The sequence below is a fragment of the Balaenoptera musculus genome, chromosome 6 (genome assembly GCF_009873245.2).
Source record: "Balaenoptera musculus isolate JJ_BM4_2016_0621 chromosome 6, mBalMus1.pri.v3, whole genome shotgun sequence".
Lineage (NCBI taxonomy): Eukaryota > Metazoa > Chordata > Mammalia > Artiodactyla > Balaenopteridae > Balaenoptera > Balaenoptera musculus.
In genome coordinates this window covers 105877921-105899829 of record NC_045790.1, presented here as the reverse complement: position 1 = coordinate 105899829, position 21909 = coordinate 105877921, and the positions used below count along the sequence as shown (strand labels likewise).

Genomic DNA, 21909 nt, shown 5'->3' with positions numbered 1-21909 from the left:
ACAGCTTTTTTTGCTGCCCAGGTCCCTGGCTGCAGCCCAGGATGGGGTGTTTAGGTGGAGTATTTTTTCCTGAAGATGGGTTTTCTCATTTTCATAGAATTTCAAGGTGGAGAGAGTCACTGGAAATATCCCATCTGCTCTCCAACCTTAGTGATCTGAGATTGCAGTCTAGAGATTTCTGCCTGGAACCTGACTTAGGGGTGGCCTCAACAAATATGCTGCACGAATAAAATGAAAGAAGTGTGGCCAATTCAGTGGCCATGACCTCGGAACCAAGCAAGGGTGGCTTGCTCAGCAGACTGTTCTTGAACTTGCCCAAGGTTCTGAGATAGATCACTCGGTTATTTGCATACATTTGTTGGGGGGTCTCCTGGGTGCTGATGAACAAGTAGGGAGCAAGCTCTGCTTTCATGGAGCTCAGACTCCAGTGACAGGAGACAGGCCCTAAGCAGGAAAACTAATAAATAAATACCTGCTAGTGAAGAGACGAGAGGGCTTGTGATGGGAACGACTTTATTTATTTTATTTATTTATTTTTGGCTGCTTTGGGTCTTCGTTGCTGCACACAGGCTTTCTCTAGTTGCAGCGAGCAGGGGCTACTCTTCGTTGTGGCACGCGGGCTTCTCATTGCGGTGGCTTCTCTTGTTGAGGAGCATGGGCTCTAGGCGCGCGGGCTTCAGTAGTTGTGGCACACGGGCTCAGTAGTTGTGGCTCGCAGGCTCTAGAGCGCAGGCTCAGTAGTTGTGGCGCATGGGCTTAGTTGCTCCGCGGCATGTGGGATCTTCCTGGACCAGGGCTTGAACCCGTGTCCCCTGCGTTGGCAGGCGGATTCTTAACCACTGCGCCATCAGGGAAGCCTGATGGGGACGACTTTAGACTCAGCATTGAAGGACAGTTTCCCTGGGGAAGCTGAGACCTGAATGACCAGAGGGAGGCAACCATGCACAGGTGCAGGCACCAGTGTACCAGGCAGAGGGATGCAAAGCTGATGCAAAGGCTGGGGAGGATGGGGTGGAGAGCAGATGGGACTGGTGCTGGTGAGGGGTCAGAGAGGGGAGGCCATGGTCCAGATTACCTAAAACCCAGCCATGTTTGGCTTGCTTGGGACTAGGGTCAGCCCTAGTGGAGTCTGAGTTGTGAGAGGGACATGTTCCCATCAGCCTCTGCCATGGCAGGAGTGGCATTGTGCTTCTGACCTGTCTGTACTGTGGGGATTGGGACCCTCGTCATTGCCCAGGGCCACAGGGACAGTGCCCAGCTACCAGGCAAGGCAGGGGCTCTGCCGAGGCTGGCCTGGAGCTGGGGGAGGCCGGGGAGGGAAGGCCTGGCTGAATGAGTGTGTGTGTGTGCATGTGTGTGTGTGTATGTGTGTGTGTGTGTGTGTTTGGGAAGCTAGTCTAAATACAAGTCACCCATCAGTGGTTTGAGAACTCCTTGGAGGTACCTAAGCCACCATGTGAAGGGCCATTAAGTCACATGGGAGAAGCTATTCCCTTCCAATCCCATCCCTCTGATTACATCAAGGACAATATCCACTTGCTGCTGGTTTGCCCTTTATGTGCCCTGAACATTTGCTAATCTTCCTTTTTACACAAAGCGCTTTGGCCAGCCTCACAGGCACGGACGGTGTCCAGTGGGATGCAACAGTGCTGCTTGTTCTCAGTGTCGCATCCCGGTCACCTTGTGTTTGTGGTCACTGGCTTTCTTTTTACTATTGTAATATTCCTTCTTAAAAAATTTTTTTAAGATTTTTTGTTTTCGTTTTGCTGACAGGTTATAAAGCTTCCCTTTGAAATAAAATTATTTTAGTAAAAGAATGAAATGATTGAAAAAGAAATAGTGAACTATACTGAAGATGGTAAAGGGAAATTACAAAAATCACAAAGAGGGTCTGTACATGAATGACTGAAGTTTGAGAACATGGGACTAAGTGATGCTCAAGGCTCCCTCCCTGGGATTCTCTCTCTGCAGCTGAAGGTGGGGCTGCAAGGTAGTGTCTGCATACCTTTGGGAATGGCTTGCTTCTCCTCTTCACTGGGAGGGGCCTGGTTGTCAGCCTGAGTTGGATTCTTCTGCCCTAGTTCATTATCCTGATCAGTTTCTAGCAACAAGGCCGATTCTCATAACAAAGTATTGTTTTAAAGTTATTAAATGTCTGTGTTATGATAAGGATGCAGACCATAGCATTTAGTCAAGACTTTTAAATCAAGCTTTTGATCACGTATTTATTTAGGTATATCCCACCTTGTTGCAAAAAAAGGTATTGTGGCAGTTTACAAAAATAGATAAAATACAATATAATAAAAATGAAGAGATCAGGGTAAAGGTTAAAGCAGAAAGCCAGAATGAAGTCAGAGTCCAGTAGGAGACCCAGTACAATTGTTAAAAATAACCTCAAATTTGACTTTGAGCTTCCCAGTAGCCAAAGCAAAGAAGAAAACCTGACTGGTTACAAAATTCCTAACAACAGTTAGTTTTGGGCTTTGGTGTAAAAACAGACCTGGTTCAACTCTTGACTCTACTACTTGTTAGATTCGTGACCCTGAGCAGTTTGCTTAACGTTTCTGAACTTGAGGTTCACTCCCTGTAATAGGGAAAAGTAATGCCAACCTTGGGGTTCCTGGGTGGATTAGTGATAATGTACGTAAGGGTGACTTCTAGCTCTAGGAGGGTACTGCTTGGGCCCTCAGCTGCCCTTTGTCCTCACTAAGCTGCAGGTCTTCAGCCATAAAAGGGAGTTGACATCTGTCCCCTCTGTGCAGCATGTCAGAAGCATAGCTGGATTCTAACCTAGTACTCCCTAACTCCTATCCAGGGCTCCCTGACAACCATCCAGTGCTGTGTCCTCCTGTCACCAGAGTGGTTTCCAATGCTGTCATGGAGGAAAAGGTGCTTTAGAACATACGGGCTTTCAGTAGTCCTCAAGTCATTCCCAGGAAAACCCCCCAGCCTCACCTTTAGGGCTGCCTCCCACACGGAGCAAATTAAATATTAAGGTCTAGAAATCTCTTGGGAGGACTCAAAGGTGGCAGCCAAAGCCCCTTCACGTAGCATGTTGTTCAGAAACACCAGAGACAACTTCCTTTGCTGTCACAGCTGAGGTCGGTAGGAAAAGCTAGCCCTCTCCTTCTTTGTTTGAAGTACCTGTTACCAACTGTAATAAATCCCACAACAAAAACTCTTCCCTGCTTCCCGTCACCGATAGAACAAAATCCAGTTGTCTTAGAATTTCCTTTTCTCTGGTTTGGCATTCAAGGCTCTTTATAAACTGACCCCAACCTCCTTCTTGGGTCTCCTATGTAGATGCAATTCGTGGCTTGGCTACACTGGTTAAAAGCAACGACCACCATTTCTGGAGCTGCTGCTAGAGTGACAGAGTTGGCAAAGAACATGTGCTGACCAGCCCTGAAAACCTGACTGTGCTACAGGCTAAGCTGCTGTGCTTGGGTAAGTCCCTTCACCTCAGTTTCCTCGTCTGTAAAATGGACACACTCAGAGTACATACCTTCCACTGTTGTAAAGATGCAAGAATATGCACATGGCTTGCTTAGCCCACTGTTGATGCTCAGGTTTTATTACTGATTTGGAAACCTGGCTTTCCACTTGACTCTGCCTCCACTTAACCTCTCTGGGCTCCAGTTTGACTACCTGTAAAATGAGGAAAATAATTGTACCTACAACATAACCCACATGCAAGGGCCCGAAAACAGAAGGGGCTTAGTGAATGTTTAGAGGCTGCAGCCATCATCCTCTCCCCGAGAAAACTATTTTGCTTGTCCTTTTCCAAAATTGGTCCATTCTAACTTTCCCTTTTCTAAGACTAATGGGGAAAGAGGAGCCTGAACATTTCTCACGTGGTTGGGCTGTGATATCACGAAAGACAGAGTCTTCTAAAACCCACACCCAGGGCCAAGGGAAACGCTGGGACTTGCAGCCCCTGAAGAGTCTGTAAGTGGAGCCCTCAGAGTTCAGTTGGGCGGGGGAGGCTGGATGTGTCCACCACTATGAGTCAGGCCTTGCTTGGCTGGGCGTCATCATTCCCCTTTACTTCGGGGGTGAGTTACGGCTTAAACAAAACAACATCACCTGACAATGCCTGAAAGAAATGTATTCTGCACAAAATGCATTTCTTTACACTCTTGGGTATGCAGCTGAATTTCCCAACATGGCAGCTGGGTGTTCATATATACAGATACCTGGGAGCTGGCATGGGGACAGAATGACAGAAGCAGGGTCCGGGGTTGTGTAGAGATCAGCAGTAAATACCCCTCAGAAGTGTTGGGATGACTTGGGTGCTGGGTGGTCTATTGCCTAGCTGCCTCTGAGCGTGGAGAATAAAGGATAAAGACAAAGCCCTTCTGGAAGGAGATCAGCTGGGTCCTGTTCCCACTGTGGCCCTGAGCCATTCTCTAAACCTTTCTGGGCCTATTTCTCCTTTGTAGATATAGGGAGTCAGACCAGAGAACTTCTTCCAGTTCTAAAAATACTGTTCAAAGCAGATGAGGGGCAGGCCTGACGGTCTTGTCCCCGGGGCTGCTGGGTCTGAGGCTCGGGGAAGCCCACCTGTGCACCCTCAGCCCCAAGTCCTGGGCTCGGGGCAGCCCTGGCACCATTATCTCTGAAGCCAGGAAAAGTCTGATCCACAGATCCCTTTCTCCTTCCCTCCCAGCTTCCACCTCTGACTCCTCCCTGCACCCAGAAGGTCCGAAGCCTCCTCTGGACCTGGTTGCCCAGATCTCAGCCTTCCCTGGTCCCCCAGGCCAGCTCACCAAATGACCAGGAAGAAGAAACCTGTTTCATCCTGGTGCCACCCAGCCTCAGGCCTAGGGTCTTGCTTGTGGCAGACCTGGAGGTATCCCTGAGTGCGTATAGGTTGTGGGTTCAAAGGCCCAGAGAGAAAGGACGAGGTGGACCCCAGGCGCAAAGGCTCTGGGAGGGACTGGGGAGAGGTGCCACAGCCTGGGTATGTGGCCAAAGCCAGCACTTCTGGGTGGAGAGGGAGCCTTGGGGCCTGGCCCAGTTCCCCACCCTGGTAGAGTTGCTGCTGGCAGGCAGTTGCCTGCAGCCTTCTCAGCTGCTGCTGCAGAAACAAATGACAGCACTGATGAAGAATAAGAGAAAATAAAAATGAGTACGGTGGCGGGGGGGCGGGTCTTGGATTGGGGGCTGGTATTTTTTCTCAGGGTGTGGTTTCTGCTCAGTGGCTGGGTGACTGTGGTGGTTTGGAATGTGGTCAGACAGCGGGTGGGGTGGGGATGGGGGGCTGGCCCAAGGCATGGAACAAGGACATTAGGCCATTAGCCAAAGGGCCCAAAGCCCCAGGGCCACCAACAGCTCCGTCAGAACAGGGGCCTGGGGTGGCACGCAGAGCTGGGCCTCCACCCAACACTAGTGTGTTGGTCCCAAAGGCCTCTGGTTTTGAGTAGCCCCGGGGAAGGGACATAGACTTGAGAGAACAAGAGAAATGAGGGGAGAAGGGAGAGGGCTGGAGGTAGGGGAGAGGTTAGGGTAGAGCATGGTCAGGTCTCATCTGTAAAATGGGCCTGCCGGATCCAAAGTGAGGCCTCAGTCTCCTCACCTGTTAAATGGGCTTAACTGTCTCTACCTCCGAGGGTGTCAGGAGGATTAAGTGGGTTAGTGCACATGAAGCTCTTGGCAGTGTTGTGCAAGTGGAAGTGATTATTACTCCACTGCGTGCTGAGGAAGCTTGACGCTGGCTGTGCCCACTGCCTAGCACCTAGCTCCAGGCCTGGCCCCAGTAAATATTTACTGAGGGAGTCCCTTGCAGGAGTCGCTGTGGGGAGCCCCCCATGCCCCCCATGGCCACAGGAGGAGGCCACTCCTCTCCTGTGAGCCCAGGTCCCGCTCAGACCACGAAGTGGAGGGTGTAGGTGAGCTGGTGACCGTTGTCCCAGGCGTACAGCACCCGCTCCTTGGGGTTGTAGTCAATCTGGGTGGTGTAGGCGTGCTCATTGAGGAAGGGCAGCTGCGGGCGGGCGTCGGTGCCCGTGTGCGTGTCGAAGGCATAGGCCACGTGGCCCTCCCGCTGGTTGTAGGTGTCCACGGCGTACAGGATGCCGCACACCAGGAAGCAGTTCCCGTAGGAGTTTCGCCGCAGCCGCGTCTTCCACGTGGTCTCACGGTGCACCGACAGGTCGCCGGGGTCCAGGCGGCTCAGCACGATCACCTCGGACTGGGCCTCGTGGTGGTCATCCGCAGCGGGATAGATGACCCACAGGCCGCTCTCGTCCACGGCGAAGTCAATGTCCGAGTGGCCGCGCCACTTCCAGGGTGTGGTGTCCTCGTACACCGCGTCGGGCAGCAGCGCCCAGGAGGCCACGAAGCGCTGCCGCAGGTCGTACTTGATGATGTTCTTGGTGAAGGCGCGGTTGTAGTAGAAGGCGCCCTGGTACACCACGTGGCCTGTGCCGATCCAGTTGTAGGGCAGCTTGTACATGTTACTCCAGCGGCCTGCGTGCGGAGGGCGGAAGGTCACACCGGAGCTTCCCGAAAAAACCCCAGCCCACCCCAGGGACCAGGGAGGCCAGGGACCAGGGCTCTTGGGTGGCCCAGCAAGGATACTGAGTGAGCTATGGGCCTGGAGCTGGGCCAGTTATCTGATCCCATCAAGACAGTCCCATGAAGGAGGTACTATTATTATCCCATTTGCCGGGGAGAGAACAGGCTCAGAGGGTTCAAGGTCACTGGTTGTGGAACAGCACAGCCAGGATTTAGACACAGGCTGATACCAGCCCCTGTGCTTTGTTTCAGGGCGTTTGCCCATGCTGCTCCCTCTGCCTAGACTGCCATTTCCCATCCTATCTGCCTGGGGAATGCCTCAGCATCACCTCCTCTGGGAAGTCTTCCCTGATCTCCAGGCTGGGTTCCCATAGCCCCCGAGGCCTCCCTCTAGCACTATACTGAAATTGTTTCTTGAAGCCTTTGCCATGCACATCAGATTGTGCATTTCTGGAGGGCAGCTCATGTCTAAATGACCCTTTCCCCTCATCATGTTCCAGATCTGATAACCAAATTTCTGCCCTTCCCTGCCCAGACCTGAAGGTCCTGTAAGGCCTGGGGCTCTGCTCATCTGTAAAACAGGGTGATAACCCCCACCTCAAAGATACCGTGAGGTGATACACACTGGTGATTAGCACATAATAAGCACTCAACAAGTGGAAATTCTAAGTATTGTTACCCTTGACAGTAAATTACACTCATGAGGGCAAGACCATGTCCATCTTGTTTGCTGTTTCATTCCAGCTTCTGGCCTGGGGCCAGCACATAGGGGGTGCCCCCAGACTCCTCTTCTTGGGGTGGCTGACCATTCGGAGCTAGGCCAGGCAGGGGAAGTCTGGACCACAGGAAACCACAAGGCAAAGGAGGGCCAAGTCCCCCTGGGGGACCCTCCCTAGGCTACCCACACCTGCCCCTTTCCCATCACAGGGGTCCCTGACCTTGCTTGAAGTTTTCCAGGTTGCGGAATTCCACCAGGCTGTTTCCATAGTAGTAGTTGGTGACATAGATCTTGTCATCCCTCGCAGCGGGGTCCTTCATCCAGGCTCCCTCATGGCGCCCATAGCTGTGGTGTCTCACAGGGGGGTCCACGGCCCGGAGGGTGCCCTCGCAGCTCGCCTCTCTGCCTGTGGGGATCAAGGGGTGCAGCATTTGGTACACAGATCCACAGACGCTGAGCCAGAGCAACAGTCCTGGGAACGTTATCTGGGTCTTAACTTAAATCGCTCCTGAGGTTTTGTTTGCAGCCTTATTTATTTCTTTTTTCTTTCTTCATGATCAAAGCAATGTCTGATCATTGTAGAATACACAGAACATTCAGAAAAGGAGAATGGAGAAAATAAAAATCATTCAAAATTCTATTATTCAAAGAAATTTTTAAACATGTTGTATTTCCTTCCTTTCCCTTTTTTTCTCTGCATGTATAGTCATGCAGACATACTTAAAAAAAAACCATGATTCTTCTGAATATACAGTTTTAGGTATCCTGTTTTTTCCTTCCACTGAGCAATCTCTCACATCATTAAATGCCCTTTTAATGATGTGATCTCAAGGTTCCACCAGGCCGCCAGACAGCTGTGCCCTTGAATTTATTTAACCAGTCCCCTCAGTGTTAGACCTTTAGATTATTTTCAGTTTTCTGATATTAGAAATAGGCTGCAAGGAAACCAGTTAAGCTGCAGCTGTTGTTCACATATCTGATGGATCCTTTAGGAAAGAGATTCCTAGAAGTGGAATGCACGTGGACCAAAGTAGGGAATGGTTTTGTCTTGTCATCACAGGTAGCCAAGATGCCCTCCAGAAGGACGGGCTTGATCGATGACTTAACGAGGAAGATTTCTACCTAAGACACAAGCCAAAACTATAAGCGTGGAGATAAAAACAGGGCCAAAGACTAGACAGAGGAAATACAGAAGTGAAAATAGTTGCTGGATTTGATGATGGGGTTCTAGGTGATGTTTTAAGAAGAATTTGTTGGAAACACTACCTGTTTCACTGTAAATGTTGTCAAGATCTGATCTGTAAAGATCAGATAGCAAACATTTTAGACTTTCCAGACCACATACTTCTGTCCCATATTCTTTAACAACCCTTAAAAAATGTAAAAACCATTCTTAGCTCAAGGGCTGTATAAAAACATGCTATAGGCTGTGTTTGGCCCACGGGCTGTAGTTTGCTGACCCCTGTGAGGCTTACTCACCTTGGCTGGGGACTTCTGGGCGTGAAGGTGGCGTGGTGGGCAGGGGACTGGTGATGGGAGTCAGGGTAGGGGTGGGGGTGGGATCCGAGGCAGGGGTGCCAGGGGCCAAGTCCGCTCCCTCAGAGGCCCTGGGCCCAGTCTCGTCACGCTCTGCTGAGTTGGGCTCGGGCTGCCTGCCCTCCACCCGGGGCGGCAGCTGCTCCAGCCAGGAAGTGCCCTTGAGGGCGTTGTCTGTGGAGAGAAGACCCTGTGCTCACATCCTAGCAGCACTGCCGCTGCCCGGGGTCCAGGCCCGCTGGGTCCCAGCGCTGGGGCCATTGGGGAGAGGTGCGTGTGGCCCCTAAGGAGTGAAAGGCCTCGAAAAGTGGGAGGTGGGGAAGGCTTCATGGTCAGCAGACTGGCTATAGCCCCCTCAGATGAGTGGCCTCGGCCAAGTCCGCTGCCTCGGTGGGCCTCGTCTTCCCCTTCCGTGAAATGAGCCATGAGGTCCACCACGTCAAGCTGTTGTGTTGATTAGAGGAAAATGTGTACAAGACATTTGCACAGATCCTGGCAAATACGAGGTGCCAGATGTGAGACCCCTTTCATTTCCTGGATCCAATTCCAGGAGGCAGAAACCCTTGCTCCCGTTTTACAGACTTTCTCCTAGTCCGCTCCCCTGGAAACACCCTCTAGTTTCTCTCACCCAGCATTTGCCCCTTCAGGTAGGGAAGGGCAGGTGCAGTCAGCTTCCCGTCACCTCTGGACCCAGTTCTCTGCCTGTGCCCCCTCGTTCATCTCCTATCTCCCATCTCTCAGCTTCCTTGGCATCCCTCCCCCACTTCTTCCACTCCTGCTGGCATGGGCTTTGCTGATAGGAGGACTTTTTCAGCTCCGTGGGACTGGTTTGGGGCCATCTCTGGGTCATCCCTGACCCACGCTTTCCTGGGCTGGAATGGATGGGGTCTGGGTAGGGAAAGATTCAGTGGCAAACAGCAGGGGACAAAAGCTCCTCAGCTTCTGGGCTCCAGTCCCACTAACTCGCCGTGAAACCTGGAGGCTGTCACTTCACCTCTCTGAGCTTGTTTCCTCTGCTGGATCAAGTGCAACAGCATGCGTGAAAGGACTCAGCAAGCTGTGATGCCAGAGACAAAGGAATGGTGCTGTTGTTACCGTGATGGTGTGGCCCCCAGAGATGCACTGAGGCCCCTTGACTCCAAGACAATCACCTGACTTCTTCCTTTTCTCTCCCTGCTGGGCTTCCTCTTTGCATGGGGTTTAGCCAGGCCCTGCTGTGGAGCAGCCCCTGGAGTCTCTCGGGAACGAGGGCATCCCCTCTGGTCAGCAGGCCTCAGTGGGGCCCAGCCTCGGCAGCCTGCCAGGGCAGGGGCTTGTTCCCACGGCCCTCACTGGCAGAGTCAGATGCCTGCAGCTGTTCCTGGGCAGAGCCCTGGCCAGGGGTCAGAGGCTCTATGCCGTGGCTAGGCTGACCTGGCAGGACTCAGAGCCAGCAGCTGGCACCAGGAGCTGGGAGAAGAGGCCCCTGAGCCCTGAGAGGCCAAGAATTGAGGGGGCTCTTGGGAGACTGGTCCCTCACAGTTCTACCCCTGGCCCCCTTGGGCATGGGCTGGGCAGAGAACCTCACTGGAGGAGGGGGTCAGCAGGACCCTGGAAGGGGGAGCAGGCTTGGGACACCTCTCAGGGACATCAGAGGAGAGCAGGCATCTGGGGAGGGACTCAGAGGAAGAATCAGGAGTCACACCAGTGGGGATGGCCCAGAAATTTAGGTACTCTTGGAACTTTTGTCTCTTGTTTCTCGGTTCATTATTTTGTTGTCCTTCACTGTGATCGGGCAGGGAGCTGTAAGAAAGATACAAGAGTCTGTGGGCTCTTCTTTGGGGGGAAAAGAGTGGGAGGTGCTGGAGAGGCCATCCACCCCAAGGCCAGTCTGGAAATGGGAGGTGCCTCAAAGGCCCCAGGTCACTTCCCAGAACACTGGTCTGGTCCCTGCGTTCGCCCGCCCACCAGAGGCAGCTGCCTGGTTATGGGTATGCTTTTTCCCACTAGACTGTGAGCTCTGTGTTAGGCAGAAAGTCTGGAAGGTACAGCACATACATAGTGAACCTTCCACACATCTTTCAATGAAGAAGGAAAAGGCCAGTGAGGGTGGAGACAGCTATAACTACTGGAGAGGAACTGAGTGGCCCTTTGTGTTGATTTGATCATTTCATCGCCCAGGAGTGGGATTATCCCACTGTATGGACGAGCAAAGGGCACCAACAGGTAACCCATGGAGCTGAGATCTGGGGCAGTCTGACTGTAGAGAAGACCCTGGGTCCCTGTAGGGGCCCCCACTCCCCAAGGTTCCAATCTTCCTCTAACTCACCAGCCATGGCCTCGGTTATCTCCTTTCTGCCCGCCTTGTAGTAGGTGATGCCTCGGATCACAGCCTGCTGCTGGGCCAGGGCCCGGGGCTTGGCTGTGGTCTGGGGGAATCTGCCCTTGCCCTCCTTCTTCAGCTTCTCCACTTTCAGCAGCTTCTCCTTAGGAGGTTTTGTGAGGCCCTTGTCTACAAAGCTCTTCTGCATGCTGCCATATTTGTTGTTGTCTTTGCCTTTCCCTCCAGCTGTGTCCTGGGGGAGAAGGGAAGTCTCAGATTCGGAGGATGGTAGAAGGGATGTTGTGGGGCGTCAGGAGGCTCAGCATGTGGGGGCTGGTAATGGCCATGTTGCTCCTGGCCCCGCATCCCAGGTGCTCATGAAGTCACAGCTTTCCTCCTATAGTTACATCCATGACTGGGGTGTGCCTCAGTTTCCCTACTCAGCTCTCTAGCTCCCCTGCAGGCTTGAAGCCCAGCCTGATAGGTTAGATTCCTGTTCTACTTCCCAACTCCTGTACACTCCCCCCTGGGGGTAGACTACAACGGTCTGCTCCCTGGGGAGGTCAGCTTCCCATCCCTGTCTCTCTCACTCATTGGTCTCTGTGTGTGGGCAGGGAGAGATTCTCAGGCCCCAAGGCAGGCTGACTAATTCATCACAGTGTGCCTGGAACTTTCCCAGTGTTAGCACTGAAAGTCCTGTATCCTGGGAAACCCTTCCTTCAGTCCTGGGCAAACTGGGATGGTTGGTCACCGGGGCATTGACCTTAGGGCATGCTGTTTCTAACATTTTGTGAATTTTGTTATTTTTGCTTCCTTTTAAATGCCTCTGATGCTGGCTTGGCACAAGAACCTAGGGCCTGTGACATCACCCATTGTTAGGCAGGATCTCTAGGAGATACAGCAAGTACAGGATCTAGACCTTCTGTGCCACTGCCCAAATAGGATTCATTCTTACTGTGGAATTGGCACACGAATGAGCAGGAAGCCAGCTCCGGGCCGAAGCACTAGGCTTCCTCCCTGCTTTATCAGCAACTAGGTGGTCCCTGCTGCAGACACAAATAGCCCCATTGTCAAAATGTCAGCACGGAGGCTGAGGGGTGGAGAGGAAGAGCATGGGCTCGGCTGTCAGGCAGGCCCGGGTTCCAACACAGCCACCTTCTCTGAGTGACCCCGCTCCGTGTTCTTCATCTGCCAAACTGGCAACGAGCATCCCTCCTCACAGGTGGCTATGAGATTAACTGAGATAACGTCTGCGAAGAAGTCAGCTCCCTTTTTCCTCCACTCACCAAATCACAAGGCCACTGTGGGAGTGGTGGGCTGTATCCTGCACGTGGAAATGGTCAAAGGGGCACGAATGGGACTGAAGTCTAGTCTGTACTCCATTTGCCAAGCCACACGCCCTGGTACGTGTCTGTCACAGGAAGGAGCCTTTGTACACTTTATCCACCCAAAGGGGGCTCCTCCTTCTAATTTATCTGGCCTGTGGGAGAGCCTTTTCTGCAGCATGTCTGCCTACAGGAGGGCCTTTTTCAAAGGTGTGTCTGCCCAAAGGTGTGTTGTGTGTCAGGTGGCTCAGCCTGGTGAGGGCCTTTGCTCACTTTGTGCGCTGAGTTTGAATATGGAAGGCTGGGTGTTTGCTGCAGGAGTTCTCCACCCCAGGATGGGTCGGATGAAGTGGTATTAGTCGGCTGGGGTCCCCGAGGCATTGCCCACCTACCCATGAGCAGGCCTGACCCAGCCAGGGGCCCAGCCGCAGCAGGGGAGGTTAGAAGTGGTTTTGCCGCAGCCGACCTGGTCCCTCAGGACCAGGCAGGGAGGGTCATCTCTACAACCTTGTCCCCACTAGTCTGGAACCAGGAGTGAGAATACTGCTGGAGAATACTCTAGCTCCGAGGGCTGGAGCCCCACGTCTGCTCCCAGTTCAGCTGTGTTGACGGCTCACTGAGCAGCAGGCACCCCCTGCCCCCACCCTGCCACGGACTCCCCCGCTGTGCCAGCCCTCAGCCCCATCCCGCAGCCCCGAAGCCCCACCCAGCTGGCCCTCAGGGCCGAGGTCCTGGCACGCCGTGCTCCCAGCCCACCCACCTTCTGGCCCGTCACAAGAGCCCTGGCCTCACCTGAGCCTTACTGCCAGGCCTGGGGGCTGGGGCAGCGGCGGGCGCCGTGGCCGCGTCCTTCTGCAGCAGCTGGAGGCCCAGGCTGGAGAGCTCCTTCTTGATGCTCATCATGATGGCTGAGTGGTTCTCGTAGTGCCTCAGCTGCTCCCTGAAGTGGCGCATGCTCTCCCTCACCACCTCGTTCTCCTGGCTCAGGTTGGCCTTGATACTCTGTGGGGGCGGGACCCAAGAGCTTTCCAGCCTCCTCTGACTGTCCCCAGCCCTGGTGGACACCCCAGCTTCTGCCATCAGGCTTTGCTGCCCAGTCTCCTGAGCAGGGCCTGGGGGAACGGGTGGGGCGTTCCCTCCCTTCCTCCCTGCCTTTCTTTCCTTTGCCCTTTGCTTTCTCATTTGAGCCTATTTTGGGAACTCTTGCATATCTGTATATATAGCGCTCCCCATACCTTTTACTGGCCACACAGTTTGCCACTGTATGTATAGGCCAAAATGTATTTAGCCAGTCCCTTATGGATCCACCTTTTCAGTTGCTACCAATCTTTTGCTACTTTAAAATTACCTTTTAATTTCGCAAGTAATACATAAATACCTCTTTTTTATGAAATACTCAAACACTGGAACTCTGTGGGTTTTGCTATGGTCTCTGATCCCTTCCTAGTCTCCAAGTCTCCGACTTCTCTCCTGGGCAGGCTTGGCTCCTCCCACCGCACCAAGCCCCACCTTTACTCTTCCTCTTGTTCTCCTGCCCTGCCTCACTGTCTCCCTACTGCTGGGGACTCTGCCTGGCTTTAGCAGCCCCTAGCCCCACTGCCACCTGGATCGCAGGGTGGACAGAAGGCACACTGTGTAAGGCAGGTTTCTCAGCCTCAGCGCTGCTGACATTTGGGTGCTGTGGGGCTGCCCTGCGCACTGTAGCATGTTTAGCAGCATCCCTGGCCTCTGCCCACTAGGACCGATAGCATCCGCCACCCACCGCCCCCAGACTGCGACAACCAGAAGTGCCTCCAGATAGTGCCAGCTGCCCCCTGGGGAGCAAAATCACCCCCGGTTGAGAACCACTGGCATAAGGGAAGAAAGCAGAAGGAAGCTGGGACCCCAAATTGTTGCCTGACCTCCTGCGATGTTTTTCCCTTAGGCAGAGGGAGCCATCTCCTCTGCAGTGAGGCTGTTCTCTCCGCCTCCTCCCAGTGTTAGCAAAAACTTTTTCTTTTTCTTTTTTTTTCATAGCTATCACTTAGTGAACAGAAGCAAAGCACAGATAATGCAAAACAGAAGATAATTTAAAAATCATTTCCTTGTGGCTGCAGAAATCATTTCGGGTTTGTTCCAGGCTCTGCAGACATACCCTCCAGATTGTCTGGCTCATAGTTGCGTGAAGTGAGTTAACATTTCCTAAGATTACCAGAGGAGAGGTCAAAGGAGGCTAACTGTAGAATCAACAACAGGAGAGCCTGGCATGTACTAGATGCACAGGAAATACTGGTGCACAGTAGAAATTCAACAACTGTTACCATTCTCCCATGCTGGCATGGGCCTGGCACATAAGAGATACTCACCAAACACTTTTTGAATAATTAAAGTCACTGTGACCCCAACTTTGGGGTGAGTAAGGGGTTAATCTCCTCTCATGGGGCACAGGATGCCCAGGTGCCCCCCTCCCTGTGGAAAGGAAGCTGGGAAAGGAAGCCTTCACGCCCCTCCTGGCAGCTGCATATCCCCAGGCTCCCAGCAGCCCAGCAGGGACCGGATGCAGGAAACAGGCGGAGGCCAGGCTGTGCCAGCAGAGATGCAAACCTCAAACCTGCAGCCTGAACCTCCAGGGTCACTCAACTCTGTCCCTGTCCTCAGGGGGCAGTATCAGCCACCCGCCCAGCCCTCCAGCACATTTGCCCTGACCAGGAGAAGACACTTAGCACCTCTGCCTCCATGGTAGGTGGGTCCTTGAACAGCCATGCGACCTCGAGCCTGGCCCCCGTGGGCTTGGCCAGTCCTGCACAATGCTGGCGTTTCATGCGAATGGTTGCCCCAGACTTGTGCAATATATGGGCCCTGGTCTTGGCGAACTGAGGGTGGCTGCAAGTTTCAGCCCCCTCTGCACCTCTTTCATACAACCAGCAGGTGCCTCAGTTTCTCCACCCAGCCTTCCAGCTTCCTAGAGGCCCTTGAGGCCCAGTCAGACCTCTTCCTCAAAGGCTGGACCCTGTGGCCTGCATCTCCTTCTCCCAGCTCCCTGCAGGAGTCCAGCTTCTAACAGCCACCAGGGTCCAGACAGAATTGCCTAGGCCCCTTCGGACACTGCCCTTGGCCGCCAGCACTGCACCAGCCTGGCCTCTGTTTCGAGCCCTGCCCTTACCTCTTCCAGCGTGTTCATCTGGGAAGCCACCTTGTGGACATAGGCGTGCACCTTCATCAGGTCCATGCTGTACAAGGTTCCCTCCAGGAGATCCACCATGGACTGCAGCTGCCCGGGGAAGGGTGAGGGTTAGGGAAAAGGCACAGCACGCGGCCAGGCACAGAGGGTGCAAAAGGAGCCCCACCAGAGCGTGAACCCCAGAGCCTCAGAGTGGTCTGCTTGACTAGACCCAGCCTGCTCATAATCACAAGAAAAGCTCTTTTGAGCACTTCCATGTGGCAGACACTGTATAGGGGCTTGAATGAGCCATTTCACTTAATCCTGAACAACCCCATGAGGTGTGTAGTGGACACTGAGGGAGCTCCATCCACATCCCCTGGATCCCTGCTTCTGTTTCTTGTGCCCAGCCTTGGCTTCCATGTGCCTCCCTTTTAACAGTCTGCATCTGACTCTCTTCAAAGAGCCACTTTGCCCACCAAAGTGCCTGGGAGTCTACGTCCTCCTGGGACAGCCTGTAGGCAATGCCTGATTGGTGTGGGCATCTAGTAACCCAGCATCCTAGCTAGAGTGGCCAAGATGCCAGCGAGAGTGTCAGGGAAACCTTGGCACGAGGAGCCGGTTGGGAAATCAGCTTTCCCTTGCTTCTAGTGGGCGGTTCCTCCAGCGCACCCCCTGTATGCGTTCTCAGGGCCTGAGCATGCTGGTGCTCCTGTCTGGCCTTGGCCAGCTGTTTCCAACACAGTTTTACTCCCACTCTCCCAGGGGTGTTCAAGCTGTTTTAAGCCAGAGAGTTCTTCTCTGAATAGACTTTGATCTCTAGAACAGAAAAAGGGGGTGGGGGGGCTCTGGTGGAAGCAGGGATAGGGCCTCGAGTCTTCTCTGCTCCCTTACAACCTTGTTCAGACTCCGAGGGGTTGCATGGTACCCCAGGGCTCTGTGGAGTTCAGTGTGAGAACCATGCACGGAGACTCTCCTGGGCCTCAGCTTCCTTCTCTGTGAAATGGGCAGCAAGGTTGTGGAGCAGAGCAGTACCGTCTGGATAGGGCTCAGCTCAGAATGGGCACACAGCAAGGCCTTCATGAATACCAGCAATGATGATTACTATTCCAGGCGGCTAAATGGGACCTCCTAGCTTCACTTCTGCTGCCTTCATGGCCACCAAAACTGGCTTCCCAAAGCACAGCTTTGACCATGGGTCCCTCCCCTGCTAGATTACTTGCTGTGGCTCCCCACTGCCCAAGTGTGGCTACTTATCTTCTGACCCTGGCATTCAAGCCCTTCTTGATCTGCCCCTGCCACCTTCTTCGGCCTCAGCAAATGCTCATTCTGGGCCAGGCATTAAGGACAGTGATGACAATAGACACGAGCCTTCATGGTCCTTTACAGGCTGTCAAGGAGTGCAGAGTAACACAGAGGTGCCTGGATCAGGGAATGCAGGTGGGAACACATACAGGTGCCCAGGTCATTAACGACGGGGCACTGACCTTGTCTGGGAGTGTGTGAGGTTTAGTAAAGTCTGCCAGCAGGAAGTTTTGTTTGAACTGAGCTCTGAAGGAGGAGCACAAATTAGACAACGATGGCCGGAGAAGGACATTCCAGGCACAGGGAACAGCTCGTGCAAAGAGCTGGAGGTGTGAAGACACATGGTGTGTTTGAGCCGAGCAACTCAAAATGTAGTCTGTGGACCAGCACAAGTCCAAGCTGCTCGTTACCAGTCTGTGATAAAATAATTACAAAAAGTGAGTGTAGGCTTTTATAAACTTTCAGAGCCATTTGACAGAGAAATTTTATATCTGTGGACTCTAATAATACAACACTGGACTTGTATTTTGCGTGTCTGTTTCTATTCCAATTCATTTTCCTAACAATTCATTTTTATAGTATTTTACAAGAGTGTTGGTTCTTGACAGATTTTTTTTTTGACTGAGCCACATGGCTTGCAGGATTTTAGTTCCCCGATCAGGGATCAAACCTGGGCTCCTGGGAATGAGAGCGCCAAGTCCCAACCACTGGATTGCCAAGGAATTCCCAGTGCTTGACAGATTTTTTTAAAAACTGGTCTTTCACCACATGTAGTTTGAGAAGTACAGTGTGGAATTGACAGGTGGTTAGTGGGGCTGGGGCAGAGAGAGGGCAGGGGGGCACCCTGGGTCACACCCACTCCACTTACTCTCACCCAGAATGTTCTTATTTCTGCTCACTTGAGGGACTCCTACACATCCCTCAAAGCCCAGCTGTAATGTTACCTCCTCCTCTGGGTTCCCACAGTCCCTGGAACGTCCATTGGCCCAGCACTGACTGCACTGCCATTACTGGGGTCAGGAGCTGTGTCCCCATAGGACTGGAATTCCTCAAGGGTGGGGCCATGCCAAATTCATGTCCAGAAGGAAAAGGAGTGAAGAGGTGAGAGACACGCCCCCAAGAAAGGGGATCTAGAATCCCATTCTTTCTCCTCAGAGCCATGCAACTAAGGCTAAATCACAGCCGCAGTTCTTAGCTTGAGGGGAAGGGTTGGGGTAGAGACAAGGGGCAGGTATAGGGTGGGTTGCCCTGTTCCCCTCCACAGTGGCTTCCCCTAACCTCCTCTCCCGGGGTGGGGGGGCTGCCCACTGAGGGAGGGGGAGCCAAGCCAAATGACAGGGGCCTCAGCTCTGTCTCCTACTGCCTCTGTCCACTTCTCCTCTTGGGGCTCACTGGGTACCTGTCGGGTACTCACTTATACTTCTACAGTATCAAGGAGGCAGAGTATCTTCTCTGTGTTCCTCCTACGACCCCTCCTGCTGGGTTAATCCCACCACTGCCCCAGTCCAGTCCTATAAGGCTGGATAAAACCCCCCATGGCTGCTGTGCGCTGAAGGGACAGCTCCCGGCTGAGAGAACTGCCCAGTGACCTCTCCGCTGGCAAGGGGACACAGCAGAGAATTCCTGGATTCAAATTTCTTGCTGTGTTATGTTAGGGAAGTCACAGTTCCTCTCTGGGCCTCAGATTCCTCCCCCAAGTAAAGCTGGGAACATAAGTTCCCTCTCCAAAGGGCTATAGCAAGGATTAAATTAGCCAGCATTTAGGAAAAGGTTTTGTCTATCCTCATGTCAAGAATGCTTACAATTCAGTTGTTGAGAAGTGGATTTGAGCAAAAGTCGGTTTTGTCCCTGTAACTGAAGACTGGCCTATGGCTTCAGTGCCTGGAGACTGCAGGCCCCTACTGGGTTTGGGAGACAGTGTGGTCCAGGAACTGCCAAGTTGTCAAGAGGCCACTTGGCCTAAAATTCAAACACCACCCCCAACTTCAAGAGTTTTGGTATCCATCCAGTAGTTACAAAAATAAAACTAAAGTTAAATTTAAAGAAAACATTTTTAGCCAAATGTTGGGAGACAGTTCTTCCCAGGCCTCTTGCTTTTCTGCATGTCTTGCCTGCAGAGGCACTGACTGTCCTTGTTCCAGGCCATCTTGTTGCAGAGTGAACAGCCTTGGAGCATCCAGAGAGTGTTTCCCTCTGGAGCAGGGAAGGTGTGCTTGGTGCTCATTATAAGAGATCTGGATTCTCTAAGTTGGGGCTCCTCTCTTGGAAAACATCCCACTGTGTGTGCAGGTATTATCTGGCCCTCACTGCATCACCCCGTGGGAAGTGAGTGGGAGAACCAGTGCAAGAAAGTGGAGACACTCTGGCGACTGTGAGTAATAAAGTCCTTTGTCTCTGGCTCGTGTCTACTGCCAGCATCCATGAAACTAGCAGGCTAACTTGTTAGCTTACAAGTAGGGTAACATCTCAGTCAACTTCACAGTTCTTGACACGAAAAGGTCAAAATAGACACATGTTTGGAAGAAATTATAAAAGAAAAGGATCCTCTCAAAAGCCACCAAATTGGGGCTTCCCTGGTGGCGCAGTGGTTGAGAATCTGCCTGCTAATGCAGGGGACACAGGTTCGAGCCCTGGTCTGGGAAGATCCCACATGCCGCAGAGCGGCTAGACCCGTGAGCCACAACTACTGAGCCTGCGCGTCTGGAGCCTGTGCTCCTGCAACGAGAGGCCGCGATAGTGAGAGGCCCGCGCACCGCGATGAAGAGTGGCCCCCGCTTGCCGCAGCTAGAGAAAGCCCTTGCACAGAAACGAAGACCCAACACAGCCATAAATAAATAAATAAATAAATAAAATTTAAAAAAAAAAAAAAGCCACCAAATTATCTGGCTATTACAGAAAGGAAGACAGGAGAGCAGTGTGATTTAGAACACATGCTTTGGACACAGCAGGCCCTGAGTTCACATCCCATCCCCACCAGGCCCGCCAAGCACGAAGTTGCGCATGGTGTGAATGGCACGAAGGTGCCAGGCTGGATGGGGGACTGTGGTCTCCCTGCACATGCCTATCCAAGCCATGGGTCCTGGTGGTGGGCCCGGCACAGGGCTGTGGCACCTAGAGGTGGTGCCTCTTTCTATTCTTCTTATGGTGGGGTGGGGGGAGGGGATTATAAGCACAAAATTTACATAAAAATATGGTATAGACTTGCGGCTGCATGTCATTATGTGAGAGCTTGGGCCAGTTACCTAACTTCTCCAAACCTCAGTTTTCTTGCCTATAAAATGAGGACAAAGATCCCATACTTCACAAAATGGTTTAAGAATTTAGAGAACTAATGTTAAAAAAAAGAAAAGAGCTCAGCACAACATCTGGCACGAAGGTGGTACGTGAGTATGGGAAACGTTATTCCATAGAAAACAATCAAATGCCACAAAATACTACATGGAGGTGCTGACAGATGACCTGGTTTGGGTAAAACACAGGACACTGGGATAGATGCTACTAGATGGTAAAGGGCTCTATCCAGGTAAGCTAGCCAAAGGATGCTGCCTCCATCACTGACTGGCCGAATGGTCTTCGGCAGGAATTGGTTTCCTCTCAGGGAGCCTCTGTTTCCTCACCTGTGAAATGGGATGAGAACTACCCCTGCCTTAGAACGTGTGGCCTTTTCATTGGAGGGACAGCCGGCGCCAGCCTATGCTAGGTGTTCACGCAGGAGTGGGGTCCCATCCCGGCCTTTACTCCAGAAAGTCTACCTTGAGGAGCTCGGGTGCCTGTTTCTTGAGTTTCTCCATCTTCCACTCGTTCTCGCAGGGGTTGAGCGAGGAGGGTGGCGCGGTGCAGGAGCAGCGGCAGTCGGTGCCGGAGCTCACAGTCTCTACTGTGTAGAAGTCCTCCACTCGCGCCCGCCCGCTGCGCACCCGGCTGCACGCGTCCTTGCTCAGCGGCCGCATGATGCACTTGCAGCGGCAGTCTGAGCCCTCCGAGGTCATGCGCACCTGGTCCACGTCGCCGAACACCTGCAAGAGGGGCCCCGGTGAGCCGAAGGCCAGCGCTGAAGGGAGGGGGAGAGAAGGAGAGGGAGGGACAGGTAGCAGGATCCGGCCCCCCTGGCCTTTGGGGGCACCATTAGAGAAGGAAACAAATTTCCTTACAAGGAAATAGAAGCCTTATAATAATAACAACAATGAAAAGAGTAACGGCCGCTGTGACAAACAGTTTCGCTGTTTCTTAATAAGTTAAACATGAAATTACCATGTGACCCAATAATTCTACTCCCCTGGGTATATACCTAAAGAATTGAAAACAGGTGTTAAAGCAAGGACTTGTACAGGAATGTTCACAGCAGCACCATTCACAATAACCACAAGGTAGAAACAACCCAAAGGTCCATCAACTGATCAATGCATAAACAAGGTGTGGTATAGCCCCACAATGGAATATGATTCAGCCATAAAAAGGAATGAAGTACTGATACATGCTACAACATGGATGAACCTTGAAAAATATTATACTAAATGAAAGAGCCACTTATATTAATATCCAGAATAGGCAAATCCATAGAGAGAAAAAGCAGATTAGTGGTTCCCAGGATGTAGAGAGAGGAGCAAACGGAGAGTGTTTGCTTAATGGGTACACGGTTTCCTTTTGGAGTGATGAAAATGTTCTGGATCTAGGTAGTGGTGATGGTTGCACAGCATTATGAATGTACTACATAAATGCCACTGAGTTGTACACTTTCAAATGGTTAAAGTGGTAAATTTTATGTTATGTGTATTTTGCCACAATAGTAAAAAAATATGAATGGAGACCTTTTACGGAGCACTTACTACATCCCAGGTTTCAGGTGCGTTACACCCTTTAATAATATCTGTGTATGGGGGGGGTATCGTTACCTCCAAAGTCCTTAGCCTGGCCTTCAAGGCCTATGTGAGCTGACACCCTCCCTCAAGGCCCTCCTTTTGCCACTCTTTCCTTCACTCCACTCCACCCTCAGGGGCCTTTGCGAATTTGGTACCCTCATCCTGAAACCCCTATCCCTCATATTCCCTGAGTTCATTCCCTCACA

General features: G+C 52.4%; 1 protein-coding gene across 3 annotated transcripts in view; it reads right to left on the bottom strand.

Moving 5' to 3' along the window:
* Positions 1-2211: 2211 nt before the first annotated feature.
* Positions 2212-21909, bottom strand: part of OLFML2A (olfactomedin like 2A) — a 34052-nt gene continuing 14354 nt past the window's right edge. For 2 of the 3 annotated variants that reach the window (XM_036854796.1, XM_036854795.1), the window contains exons 2-8: positions 20597-20860; positions 15543-15650; positions 13193-13402; positions 11082-11328; positions 8717-8947; positions 7458-7643; positions 2212-6471 (exon numbers count right to left, since the gene is read on the bottom strand). In XM_036854796.1, coding sequence (XP_036710691.1) covers positions 5867-6471; positions 7458-7643; positions 8717-8947; positions 11082-11328; positions 13193-13402; positions 15543-15650; positions 20597-20833 — 1824 coding nt within the window. In that variant the 5' untranslated portion in view covers positions 20834-20860 and the 3' untranslated portion in view covers positions 2212-5866. The remainder of the gene's footprint in view (positions 6472-7457; positions 7644-8716; positions 8948-11081; positions 11329-13192; positions 13403-15542; positions 15651-20596; positions 20861-21909) is intronic. The other variant, XM_036854797.1, reaches the window with a different exon arrangement.